We start from the raw sequence: 14,344 nt of genomic DNA on the forward strand, positions 1-14,344 counted from the left end.
CAGCCTTTGCTCTACATAGTAACCTGCCCTTATCTCAACACAAGCTCTCCTTTTCTTCTGAGAAAGGGAGCGAACAAAGTAGCTGCATGTTGCTCAGTTGCTGTCTGAGATTAAAACCACTACATGTGTGCAGACACCATTTACCATCAATCATTGTGTAAATGCCTGTAGAAAACAGCACTGTGGTCAATTTGCAGGAGTATACTTGTGTTTAAAAATGAATTGAGAAGCTACATCTTATTTGCTGTCGTGTTGTGTGTATAATCAGAATATCTCATTTATGTCTGATTTCAAATATTGTTGTTTTTTTTAATTCCTTTCTCTAGAATCTATAAGTGTGTTGAATGATGCGTTAAGTCAGATAGAGTCACAAGGGAGTATATCTATGAATTCCACAAGTTCTGGATCGGTGGTCTCTTCAGCAGTTGACACGGTGAGTACTTCTGCACTTAAACCACAGCTTGAACCTAGCTGTGAAAACCTTGGGCATGAACACTTGTTTTGTTAGTGATTAGCTTCTATTCTAGCTTACAGTCTGCAGAACAAAAGATGTGAAGGAGCAGAATAAGAAACTTTTGTGGACTCCACTCTTTATTTTTCTTATCACTGATGGGAAAACTTGATGCTAAATTGACAGAATAATATAGAATGCAAATACTTGTAAATTTTCTAAGCCTTTTTAGTTAGGTATCATTCAGATAAGAATCACCAAATATCCCAAGATGGAAGAGACCTGCAAGAGTCATTGAGTAGAACTGCTGGCCCACATGGGACCACCCATCATTAAAACACTATGTCTGTGAATATTATCTGCACACTTAAACTCTGGCAGTGTGGGGCAGCGACCACTGACTGCCCTGGGGAGCCTGTTCCATGCTCACCACCCTCTGGTGAAGGAGCTTTTCCTAACACCCAACTGGTCAGTCCCAAGATGCAGCTCTTTGGTGTTTTCTCATGTGCTGGCACTGTCACCAGGGAGCAGAGATTGGTGCCTGCTACTCTGCTCCATGTGAGGAAGCTGGTGGGAGAAGACATCAACTAGGCAGTGCATTTTTACTTCTCGTTTTTAAAATATAGCTAATTTTTCCTCTTTTCGATTTTATTAGTACTACTTCATTGACAGCTTGTCTTTAAAAAAAGCACTTGTACATTGCTGGGCACAGAGCCATATGAAATTACAATGTAAACTGCTTGCAGTAAGACTGTTACAGTAAGGTTGCTTGTAGTGCAACTAAAATACTAATGTGTTACAGTATCTGCACCTTTACATGGAACTATACTTTTATGAAAACGCTCAAATCTGGATTTTTCTTGAAATGAGAATTATAGAAAGAGTGCAAGTGTGTTACTAAGTGTTAGGAAGTTTTATTTTACACTGATTTCTGATTTTCAGACAAGCCTTGTTGGCCGGAAGTTGACTACTAATGTGTATAAATATACTCACTTGGAGCCTATTCTGTATGCTCTTGGTGTGGGAATGTCAACTAAGGATCCGGATCACCTGAAATTTCTATTTGAAGGAAGTGAGGAGTTCTGCTGTTTACCTACCTTTGGAGTCATTCCAGCTCAGACTTCAATGTTTGATGCTGTTCCTTCTATTCCGGGACTAGATATGGATCTTGCAAAGGTATGGAAGAGCTAAGTATCTTTGTTTGTCCTTTTTGTAACTATAAATTGAATTTAATGAGCACATTTGTAATACTAGCAAGTCTGTTTTAGAAAAGGAAAATTCAGTGTTTTGTATTTGCTCTTCATAAGAAATAACTAATTTACTTCATTTACATGAACTGAATATTTCTAAAGTGGTATGAAAAAAAAAACTTAAATATCATTTTGAAAATACTTGTTGTTGGACATGAAGCTGGAGTTAAAAACAACAACAACAACAACAACAACACACAATTCATCACATTCTAAAATATTGATTTCCTGGCCATTAAGGACTGGGGGGAATGAAGAGCAACAGAGTATGGAGCATATTTTTATTGTAACATTGCCTCTCTCTTCATAGATGCTTCATGGTGAGCAGTACCTGGAACTGTATAAACCATTACCAACCTCAGGTCAGTCCTTTTGTGTTGCTGATTTGCTTGTCATCATGTCAACTTTTCTTATAGTCATGTTAAAATTAGGAAGAGGGAAGCTGTGTTTCAATTTGTTTTATTTTTTTTTTTTGTTTTTTAATATATTTACACTTATTACAAAAAGTTGGGGAGAAGAAAGGCCAAACCATTGCACTGTTGAAGGAAATAAGAAACTTAATGTTTTGGAGCTCTGGTGTTATGTTCCTGGTGTTATGGTGTTATGTTAATGCTAAGAAAATACTACACACGCTGATCTATTACTTGTATGGAATCATATGATTCTCTTCAAGTTTCTACGATTCTGTAATTAGATATTAACTAGTGATCTGTACGCATTCTTGAAGGAAAACCTTATGATTCTAAAATATGTATATGTTCTTATTCTCTTACAGGAGAACTAACGTCTGTTTCAACTATTGCTGATCTACTTGACAAAGGTTCTGGAGCAGTCTTGCTTATAGATGGTGAGATGGTTCATAATTTTCTAGGGAGGTGTACTAAAATTTCAGAGGCTCAATATTTAATTAGCTGTAGCAGTAACTGCCAGACTTTCCATAATAAAATCTTACTTTAACCTTCTTACATGTTAATGAGAGCTGAGAAATGAGCTAATTACTGATAGCTATGTAGATAATGTCACTGTTAGGCAGTCAATGTATTGAATTTAAGAACACTGTTTTTTGGAAGAAGATTTCGGTGGTTTGCTTTCTGTCTGTGCAAGGGAAATAATGCATTGTACAAAGTGAAAAAAGTTCTTTAATAAGAATAGTTAGTCTTGTCTGAAGGCAGCCATTTTAGATCTGCTGCTCTTCCACAACAGAACACGTGTCTCCAGAACTTTCCTTACTCTTGTATCCAAGTCAAGGGATCAGAACATTGCTGGAAGTTGCTGCTAAGTGGATGTTTCCTGAATTTTGAAATCTTTAGGTGTGATATACCATGAAGAATTAGTCTACAGGAATAGATTAGTAGTCAGTGAATCTCTAATCACTCTTAAGTTTTTATTTTCCCAGTCTACTGACAAAATTTTATAAAGGTGCTTCTGTCCTTCTGTTCCTCCTTGTTGTGTTTTGCTTCCTTATTGGCCTGACTTGGAATCATAGAATGGCTTAGGATAGAAGGGACCTTAAACCCTGTCCAGTTCCAACCCACTACTTGCCACTCACCAGATCAAACAGCCCAGGGCCCCATCCACCCTGACCTTGGCTTCTTTTTGTGAGCAGAATGGTTATTTATGATGGTCATTATGTAATGGCTATTTATTTATAAACATTCATTTAAATTCCTTCTAGAAATGAAAGTGGGCATTACTGTCAATATGTTAAATTTCAGTCTGACGTGTGAGGAAGTGGAGTATGCATGAACTGGAAATAGGAACCTGAGTTGTAATGATTCAGTGTGAGATGTTTAGATTCAGGAATGACTGACCTTAAAGTAAAGCTTGCTCATGAGCTCTTTTAATGCACCACTTTATGTAGAATGGTATTACATTATTGTGTGAGTTGCTAGCATACTTTACACACTAGGGATTCTTAATAGCTTTTAATAACTTGTATTTTATAGCTCAAGACTGTCCTATTAAATAAATTGCTAATGCAGTGTGAAATGCTGAAATAAATACTAATTGCAGTGATGCATTTTTAACACCTTAAATGTCATCAGCATTTTAATAGCTCATTTTTAAATTTAGTGCTTGCGTATAGATAAAATTCAAGATAATATAAAAACAGCTGGTCAGTTTTTGCTAGCCAAGAAGTGATTCACAATAATGCAATATGAGAGTGTAACCACTGTTTTTTTTCTTCCTTATCTTGTTAAAGCGAGCTTTGGCATATCTAAAGCTCAACTATTCTCTTGTACCAACGCATGTTAGTTATATGGAAAAAAGTACATTATACAGCCATTCTTCTTTCTTGTTTTTCAGTGAATACCTATTGCGGAAAGGATCTGGTGTGCTATAACCAGTTCTCTTTATTTTTTGTTGGAGCTGGAGGATTTGGTGGAAAACGAACATCAGAAAAGGCCAAGGTAAGTTAAAGCAGATTCATATTAAGAAAAAAAACATTAATAATTCTGTCATTCTCAGAAAAATACTTGCTATTTCAAGTAGGAAGGGATAGTACAGAATAGAATAGCTCAGTTGGAAGATACCTCAGAGATCACATCCCGCTGCTTGACCTCCGCAGGCCTAACCAAGTTGAAGTGTATTATTCAGCACATTATTCAAATATCTCTTGAACACTGGCAGGCATGAGGCACCGACTGCCCCTCTGGGAAACCTGTTCTAGTGTTAGACCACCCTCACAGTGAAATGAAGGCAGTAAGAACCTGTGAAAAAGGTAATGTTCAGGACCTGGACAGTCAATGCATATATTCTTACAATTAGAGAGCAAAGTGAACCTCAGCATGGTACTGGTTGGATATTCCTACAATAAAATATTTGAAATTACAAATACAAAATGTTTTAAGTGAGCACAGGATAGCAATTACCTGGAAAATGTTTAGAATCAGAACTAAGTTGCATTGCTGTAGTTGTAAGTAAATGAAAAAGCAAAAATAGAAGTTTTGGGAACTGGTATTTTCATATTCTGTGCTGCTCTAAATTTGTGAGGGGCTGTTTGCTTCTCTCTATCTAATTAATTCTATGGTATGTCAATAGCAAGTATTACATGAACATTTTGTCTGTCATTAGTAAGGATACCATTTCATGCTGACAGTATTTATAATAACTTGCAGTCATTTATGAGCTTGGCATTAGAAAATAATGTCTTTCAATTAAATCAAAATTAATATGAAATCTATAGCATGACAGGAGGCTTCTCAAATGGATTCATATTAGGTCTTTTAGAAAAGGATCTATTGAAGTTGGCAGTCTAGCTGGCTGTAACCTGGAGTATCTAGATTTGGTCCAGCTATCCATTCTATCAAACTGCCCTTCTGCTGCCATCTGGCACACAGGAACAACATAGAACAGAATACTGATTCAACCTCTACTGCAATACCACCAACATCCACCTCTAATGTTGAGGGCCAACGTAATAAAATAGGGGACATTACATTCAGAGCAGCCCTCATATTTAATTACTGTCAATGACACTTATTAAACAGACTGAGGAAAAAAATGTATGTTTTGTCACAAAAGCCAGCCTTGATAGTGTCTCTTCTCAATTTACTTTTGATCTCAGCAACTTTTAAAAACTGCTGAGACCTGAACAAGAGCAGTAAAGTGTCTTTTATTTGTAAAAGTAGATTTTTGGAGCTTTAGCTCTCATGAGTAACTTTAAGATCGTAATTTTTTGGCTGTTCTTGTTTAGCATGAGCAGTGATGTCAGTGACAAGAAGGAAGTTGAGACTTTGCCTGGAGGCCTACTGCTGAGCTGTAGGGATTATGCCATCTAGATACATAACAGTCTTTTTTTGTGTGTGATTTTAACCCTGTACCAATTTTGCTGTACTGACCCCACTTTAATTTCTGTCTGAAGTTTATAACATCAATTTGGAATCCATGATGCCATGTTTCATCAGTTTATCACTGCAGTATATTATTTTCCTCCACTTCAGAACTTCTTTTTATTTTATTTGGGAGGGGTGAGGTAGATCAGGGGGCTGTTTTCATTTGAAAATAATTGATCTCTAGTGGCAATATTCTGTTTATGTATACAGAGGGTGCTAATGTTTCATTTAGTATATTTTTTTTCATATGTTAAGTTTGTGCTAGTAGTTGATCACATTTTAATGCTTCAATACATGGCTTTGGAAAAAATCTTAGCTTGCTAAAATGCTGAGGAGTGTTGGGTTTCAACTTGCAGTTTCTGCAAGAAAACTCTAGGTGCTGCTCTTCATAAATCTATGTGTCCATATGAGTGAGGTTTGGAAAACCTAAGAGCAGAGAAACATTTTTATTTCTCACTTCTGCTGGAGTGGTGCTCCTGCATTCTTGGGGGAGAGTTAGCAAGTGATGAATGTCACATGAACACACAGTGTGCATGTCCAAATGCATGCAGTAACTGCTCGGATTTCTGATGTATAACTTCTCTTTATTGCTATGTGGAAGAGTAGGGCCAGCTCTGACAGAATGTTGTTACTGTGAATTAAAGCCTTGAGGCGCTACAATAATAAGTCAGTTCAACATGGGCTATTGTAAGCTCAGCATTTTCACTGATTCACACCTTTTTTGTACATTTGTAGTACAGTAGGGAATGTTCTTTGGGGTTTTGTTTTTTAAGTTTTGGGTTTGTTTTTGATTTTTTTATATTTTTTACATAAACCTGTATCAGTCATAGAGAATTTTTGTCAAACTTCAAGTCAGACTTTTTGAATCAACCATACCTGTATGCATCTGCAGGTTGCTTAGAATGCTGTGTGGTTTCGTGTTCAGAATGTATTTGTAAAGACAGAAGGAAAAAGCTACTGAAAGACTGAAGGCAACGTAGTTTGTAAGCAAGGGAGTAAATCTTTTTGTATTGGATATAATTTTAAAAGTTTCACTTTTATGTCTACATTCCAAAATACTCTTGTTGCATGAGACTAGTTTTTAATGTAATTCTTGTTTGATCTTTTTGAATAGTTTGGAAACAATGTAATCAAATTGATTGGCTAATTGATTGGTTAATTAGGCAAATCTGGTGCCTTATACTCTCTGTCATTGCAAAGGCGGGTTTCGAAACTTATTTTTCTAATGTTAATATTTTTCTCCTGGTTGTCCTTGAAGAAAGGTTGGGAGAAACCCTGACAACTTTGTAAATGCTATTTAGTCTGTACATTTTTAACTGTAATTCTGATAAAAGACTTCTTGTGGTGAAATATTGATCTGACAACTTTTTCTTTAGGTAACAGTTAATCCACCCAACAGACCTCCGGACGCTGTACTTTCTGACATCACAACAGCTGATCAGGTAGAGTGGTACATGCTCAGGATGTAAAAATGTTTATTTTACTTGGAGAAACTAGTCTTGCACAATACTAATAGCTCCAGTTTTGTTATAACTCCAGAATTTATATATCCTTGTACTCCTTGTATAATTTGAAGGTAAACTTTTTGCTACGTTAAGATACAATAGTGTATTCAGTGTAGTAAAACGATTTTTTCACAAGATGGTGACACCTTTATTATGCTTTTTATTACAAAATTCTACATAGAATAAATTAACATAGTGAACACACACGTGTAGAGGGAAAAAAAAGAGGAAGTTCAAAATTTATGTTAAATGCTGCATGCAAAAAGACAGTGGCTTTAAAACATAAGAGATTTTGAAAATTTTTATTTCTTTGGTAGTTTTTGTTAGGTAAACCTGAAATACTGACATGTGTCTGTTTAGATATGTTTCCTTCCATCCACAGTCACACTGAATCACAGGCATCTACTTTCCAAAGGTAAAACTTAAGTAAATAAAATCTATCCGTTTCTGAAGGTGCAGAAATGTAAGACAAGAAAGAAGGGAAAGGTACCAGCATTAAGAGAGAGAATATTAGTTTTAGAAGCAGTGCAGTCCTGACAGGAGGCTATACCTTTTGGAGGTGTTCAATTAAATTATTGGTCATCAGCTGAGCTGTGGTAACCATGATGCCTGCTTGGCTCTACTTATGTACACAGTAATTCAACTGAAGTCTCATTCAGCTGATTTATGTACTTGAAGTCCTAGTTACTCCTGTCACTTAAACAAGACAGACACTAGGTCAGCATTCCTGTTTCTGTCACTAATTTACTTGCTGCATCGCAGAAGACACAGTGTCACTCTAAAGGACACAGACATCCAGTTCTGATTAGACTTTATCAAAAGCATGTAAGCACATCAACAGAAAGGGAAAAATGAGAAAATATTTTACTCTGGAGAGGTGGAGAAATGATGCTGTCTAGCAACTGACACTTTATTAGAGATAAAGTAAGACACAGCAATGGTCGAGTTGTTAAGGCATTTTGTTCCAATGCTGAAAACCAGGTTCAGATTCTTCTCTGTGTGATAGTTGCAGGATTAATTCCAGATTCATCAGCTTGCAGAAGGCATTTGTGACCCCTCATTCCTAGTTTAGTTTCTGAGCCTAAATTTCAAGCTAGAATCTGTTTAGGATTGTTGCTGTGTGCATCCTATGATGTAGAAATTTTGAAACTTTGCTACTGCAAAATAGCTTGTTGGCAATAAAATAGGTGGCACAGAATAGCCATCACACTGCTTTTGTTTCATTATCTGCTCTGACAGGTAAGTATACAGTGATAATTCATCTCAGATTAGATCTTGCAGGGCTAAAGGCACTGGATTTTCAGCATTAGAAGGCTTATCTGTTAAATTATTCAATAGCACCTGTGTTCAAGTCATGATACTAGTGTGTAGGATGGAGAATATGTAGATCTCAGGAACTATATGGGAAAAGTACAGGATTTTAAGTGTTGGACAACTTGGGGAAACATTATCAAAATTTTACATTCCTGTGTCAGTGGAATGACATGTAACTGCCTAAAATTCTTCTTGTAAATAGAAGCTGGCGTGCAAATTGCATTAACATTTCTGTTATGGAATAAATGGAGTTTATTTCTTCTTTGTGTTTAAATGCCTAGGGTGTTGGCAAAAATTGCCATTGCCATTCAGCCATCAAAACAGTTTAAGAGTCATTTGTTAACGTGAGCTGTGTTAGTTTCCAAAGATTGTTGTGACATTCAGCAGGCTGTTTTTGTGTCACCACAGTTTACTTAAGAAAAACAAGAGTTTTGTCCCCTTTCGCTTCTCACAGTCTCATCATATAGTAAACTTCCTGATACCTGGATCATCACGCATCTTTTAAAAACATTTACAGTGACTCCTTTCTTTCATTGAATTCGATGACTCTGGTTGTTGTAGAAACTACATTTAATTTTAAATTAACTGCTTGCTGTTACCTATGTGTTGGCATTTCCCTAGCTTCACTGTACACTGCACATTGCAGCTGTATGTGCACTCTGCGGATACAAGAAGGCTGCTGAAAACCCTGAGTAAAGTTGGAGTGCGAGAGGAAGGGTACTTTTTATTGTTTCCAGGCAGGATTAAGTGCTTTATAGGGAAGAGCATACTGGGAACATAGGCACAACAGCTGATTTAGCCCTTCACTGTGTATGTTGCACAATGGAGGGTACAGCAACTACAGTTCCTTGAAATATGATTGTTTATGTCAGTGTCTACTGACATAAGTACTGATCAGAGCAAAGTGATCCCTTTGGTTAGTGGTATCAAAGGCTAATTTGATAGTATAATAAGGTACTATAATGAGTCTTTACCCTGCAAAAATTTGAGCCTATTCTGGAGAAGTTGTTTAAAGATCAGTCAGTGCTTTTGAATGAGTGACCTGAAGTACCACGTTGTAAGCTCCTGGAAGATGAAAAGTAGTTAAGTATCTGGGCTTCTAAAGCTGTTTAAGGATTAAAAATTTTATCCTGCTGAAGTACATAAAATGTTTTCTCTGTAAAGAGCAAGTGACGTTTGTCCCATGTTGCAGAGATACGTTTGTGCTGTGGAATTTTCTAACTTGTTCTCTGTAACCAGAGCCATGCTTTACTGGGCATACTTCCATAAATCCTTTGAGTAAAAATAGAGCTTTTGACAGAAGAACACAAAGTCTAGAGGATGCTCAACTATTAGCCATTTAACAAGAAATGATTCATACAGTTTCAACCAATTAGGGAAAGTATAACACAGTTCCAGATCTTCAGTATCACCAAGCTACTCTTTTTTTGCCAGCTTTCAAACCAGAAACTTATGCTTCTAAATCAAATAAATTTTGGTAAATGATTCCTCATGCAGTTTAGACGCACTTAAATCTTAGACACTTGCATCTCCAGAGAGTTACTGTCACCTTTCCAAACGTGTTGGTTTCTTTGGAATTCTTTAGTGGTTGGTAACCCTGCGCATAGCAGGGAATTGAAACTAAATGATTATTGTGATCCTTTTCAGCTCATGCCATGATTCTGTGAATTCATTTTGTGATGACAAACACAAAATAAGCTGTAGTGTGTATTTGAGGTTCATGGTGTCAGAGTGATGCAGGCCACTTTTGAGGAAAGAAAAAGGTGTAAGGTCTTGAGTTTGTTGGAGCTTTCAGTTTTTCTTTTGTTTGCTTGTTTGGGAAAAAATCTACAGTATTCTAATATTGTTCAGTGCAATCAGTTTCTTCTGTTATTTAACTGCTAGTTAGAACTGTTACCTAACTGCAAATATCAAAATGAATATTCAGCATATACAATATTGTCACAGTAAGTACACAGTATCCCACAAAATTAAGTTTTCCAAGAAGCAGTTTTGGTTATACTGTTCTGTGTTCCTTTCCACTTTGTTGATAAGGAAAATGGAAGCTACAAGAAGCTTGAAGAACTTCCAGATTTTTGTTAATGTCAAGTTAGTTTGGTAAAATGTCTAGCTTTTAAGGAATGGTTATCAATTGAAAAATTACCTTCTCTTGTGTCAGCATCTTGTTTTTCACTGTAACATTCTCCCGTTTTCAATTTTGAATCTTGAGTATTTGTTGTTACTTAAATTGATGAGAAACAGGCAAGGTGAAGAGGCAGACAAAACTGTTCAGATGGATTTCGAAGCGTCTTCGATCTCCTGTTATTTTGGAACAAACTGTATGTAGAGGCAACTGCGCCCCCAACATGCCTCTGCTAAAAACAGCATCATGTGGCTTGTCACACAAATCATACTCCTGGTACTGCTGCTCCATGCAACGTAGCTGTCTCAGGCACATGACAGTTCTGGTATGCAGCTAAAAAAAATTAGCCATCCTTTTGGGTAGATCTTTCAAGACTTTTTGAAATTCCTTGCCTGTGAATGTTTCATGATGCAGTTTTTAATCAAATGTTACACTGGAGAGCCAGAATTGGTTTGTGCTGCTGACAATTCTGACCTTTTCTGCTGTCTTTCCATTTTCTGTCTGTAAGTTAAAGATGTTTATAAATTCACGAGGCATTTTAATTCCACAGTGTGTGTTTAAAGAAGTGATGTACGGTGTGTGGTGCTCTTCAAGACAGTGATACAAAGCAGCATAGAGAAGCCAGCTGTAGGAAACGTAATCATTTTGTATTTATTGAGGGATTTTCAGAAAGAGTCAGTAAATCCACACTTGAACTTATCTGATCGGATTTAAAGCACACAAACTGCATAAAGCCACCTATAGATCAAGTATTGACTAACAAGATGTGAATAAATTGTTCCTTTTTAGCCTTTTTTTTTTTTTTTTTTCCCTAAAATACAGACACTTTTATTCTCGAAGAAATAGAATTGGTACCTCAGGTAGTGTTGTCATCACCCATGTATATGACTTCAGGAGTCTCCCCTCTGTCCTGGTTTCATCTGAGACAGCACCGATTTTCTTCATGTTGTCTGATATGATGCTGTAATTTGGCTTTAGGTGAAGAACAGGGTTGATAATGCTCTGATATTTCGGTTGCTGCTGAGCAGTACTGCACAGAGCCAGGGGTGTTTCCATTTCTGTGCTTCTCATGCTGTCCTGCCAGTAGGGTGGGCACAAGATGCTGAGTGGGGACATGAATGAGGACAGCCGACCTAAACAGGCCGAGGAGATGTTCCTTACTTTATGACAGGTGATAAAACTGTAAAACTGCAGAGAGTTGTCAAGGGGAGGAAACATTGCACAAGGACTGGCTGGGCATCAGTCAGTAGGTGGTAAGAAATCATATTATGCATTGTTTGGCAAATGTTTATAAGACTGTGTGTATACATGTATATAATTTTTCCATACATGTATATATATAAATGTTTACTATTATTTCTTTCAGTGTAAGAGTTTTACTTCAGTTTTTTTACTTCCCAATTCTCACCTCTATCTGGCTAGGTGGAGGGAGTGAATGAAAGGCTGCGTTTAGTTGCCTGCAGGGTTAAACCACAGCACACTCCCTTCCTGAGTGACTCTCAGTCTTGCTGTCCTCTCCCATTTACGGCTCTTCTCTAGCTGTTTGAGTTTTCACTGTCTAATATCCTGTCAAAACCACACTTCTTCATCCAAGTGAAAACAAGCATGAAGACAGTGTACAAAATAAGTTTATTGCAAAAGTGTGGACTTTGGAATAAACCTTATTAAAAAGATAACTCGGAGGAAAGATGTGTACAGGAAACATTTAAAAGTCTAGTGTGTTACTGAAGTGAAATCTACTGTAAAATGTTGTCCACCCATTGTCACCAGGTCCAGTGCTGTAAAACACCGCTTTACATGTGAAATGTGAAGATCCTTACAAGCTTCTGTGTAATTAGGATGCTGGTTCTCACCTGTGGAAAATAATCATTTATACAATACATTTCATATCTGTTTTCGTTTTAAGCCTAGTATTAGAAAACATAGATGTAGGTAGAATATGCAATTTTCTCATTGTGACACTGTGCACAGACATTAGTTATTTCCAGCTTTTGCCTGTTTCTGTGGAGAGATTTTATTCTTATTTTTAACAGCTTGGAATAAAGAAAAAAAAAAGAAAGGAAGAAAAAAAAAGAGAAAGAAAACAAAAACAGAGGGATGGGAATGTTCTGAATTAAGGCTGTTTTTTGAATGAATGGAGCACAGTCCTTTGAGAGAGATGATGATGAAAACATGTTCATGCAGATGGGGAAAATGTGGTTACAAGACAAATGTTTCTTTATGTCCTGCTCTGTAAAGATTGTGGCACAGCATTGCCTGAAAACATGTAAATTTAAATTAACTTCAGAATATAGTGCCAAAGAGCCTCCTGAGAGCCTCAGGTAATTTTTTGCTATTTGTAGCATAAATAATTTGTTTCATAATGAAAAGAACAAAGTTCTGCAGTAGGTTCACAGATACTGAGAGCATGTCTGACAAAATGTGCTCAACAACTAAGGATGATACATGCAGAACCAAGGAATGTGAAGCCATAGGAAAGACGTGACAATGTTATCTTAATTGGTCTAGAGGTTTCAGGATTATGTAGATAGTGAATGGTTGCATTTGGAGTTTATTACGTATTATGGTGCTTGCTGTACCTGATTGATTTTGTTGTTGTTGCTTTGTTTTGTTTTTATGTATGTGTGCATCCCCACTAGGAAGATCAGAATATACTAATTATGATAATAATTAATGGCTTTCTTTTATAGTAGAATTTTGTGTGGTTAGATTGTACAAAAAGAAAAGGTGTTAGGATAGCAGTGATTTTGTTTAAGCAAGATGATCATCATTTCCAACAGTTGATTTCCTTCCCTTGTCCATGGATTTCTTACAAAGATCTATAACACTTGTTATTTCGTTTGATTTCCTGTAAAACAAAATGATGTGAAATGGTTTGTAACTTTTAATTGAGAGGCCCCACTAGAGAAAAAGGCTCCCTGTATATTCACAGTGCTAATAGCTAACATTCTTCAAAGCATGTGCTAGAGAATTGCTGAGCTTATGTTGTCCAAAGAAAACTTAATTGCAAGCTGAAAACAGTCTAGGAAACTACAATTGTTTTTCTTCGTTAGTCTTGTTATTAAATAGAACTGTATATGAATCAGGTATCTGCAAAACATATTCAAGCATTGGAAGCTGTTATGAACAACTTATAGTTTCTGTTATATTTTATGCAAAGACCTACTTTGGTAAGAAAAATGGTTACCGGAAGGAACAAACACTTTAACTTTTCTGTGTGTTGTTGTTTACTCATTGCTCCTTCTCAGTATCTGTGCTTAGGCTTAAAGAGATAGTTAAAAAGGAGTTACAGCAAGTAGAGATCTCAAGGAGTTGAAGTGTAGTTGCTTATTTATTAGTATAGTGAGTTATTTTGATCCCTTTAAGCATCAGCACTGACAGTCTACCTGGAAACATTCATTGTTATTAATGTAAGTTAGAGCTTGTTGAAATGTAATGAGATTTTCTCTTTTTCTTCTGTTTTTCTTCTTTCTCAGATAGCTTGGCTTTAATAAGTTGGCTGAGATAGTTGCTTTAAAAAGTTGTTCAGTGTACACACATGCACATAAACACACATAAACAAAAGTACTTGAAAGCGTAAGCTGTCGGGCAGAGCTCTTTCTGACAAGTTAGAAGGCAAAATATATGGAGAGCTGGCTTCATTTTTTGTTAACTTTACCACTGACCTTTATTGCAGTCCACAGGCAAGACTGAAATGTTGGCACAGACAGTTTGAATATCGCCTTTTCTTTTGTGGTCTGGCAGAACTCCTAAATTGTTAGGAAATTAGACTTGACAGTTTGTGTTATTAATTGGAGAACAATCTAACCATATTATGACTGACTTCAATCTAATGCCTAGCATCAGTTGGCTCTTGTCATCCTTCA

At 36.5% G+C, this 14,344-nt stretch overlaps 1 protein-coding gene across 1 annotated transcript in view; it reads left to right on the forward strand.

The window, feature by feature from the left end:
• The window catches only part of HSD17B4 (hydroxysteroid 17-beta dehydrogenase 4), a 53,589-nt gene that overhangs the window by 18,015 nt on the left and 21,230 nt on the right, over positions 1–14,344 (forward strand). Inside the window, exons 12-17 of the mRNA XM_072360128.1 lie at positions 327–433; positions 1,394–1,627; positions 2,012–2,063; positions 2,477–2,548; positions 4,009–4,112; positions 6,914–6,979. Of these exons, the coding sequence (XP_072216229.1) occupies positions 327–433; positions 1,394–1,627; positions 2,012–2,063; positions 2,477–2,548; positions 4,009–4,112; positions 6,914–6,979 (635 nt within the window). The remainder of the gene's footprint in view (positions 1–326; positions 434–1,393; positions 1,628–2,011; positions 2,064–2,476; positions 2,549–4,008; positions 4,113–6,913; positions 6,980–14,344) is intronic.

The sequence above is a fragment of the Excalfactoria chinensis genome, chromosome Z (genome assembly GCF_039878825.1).
Source record: "Excalfactoria chinensis isolate bCotChi1 chromosome Z, bCotChi1.hap2, whole genome shotgun sequence".
NCBI classification, from domain to species: Eukaryota; Metazoa; Chordata; class Aves; order Galliformes; family Phasianidae; genus Excalfactoria; species Excalfactoria chinensis.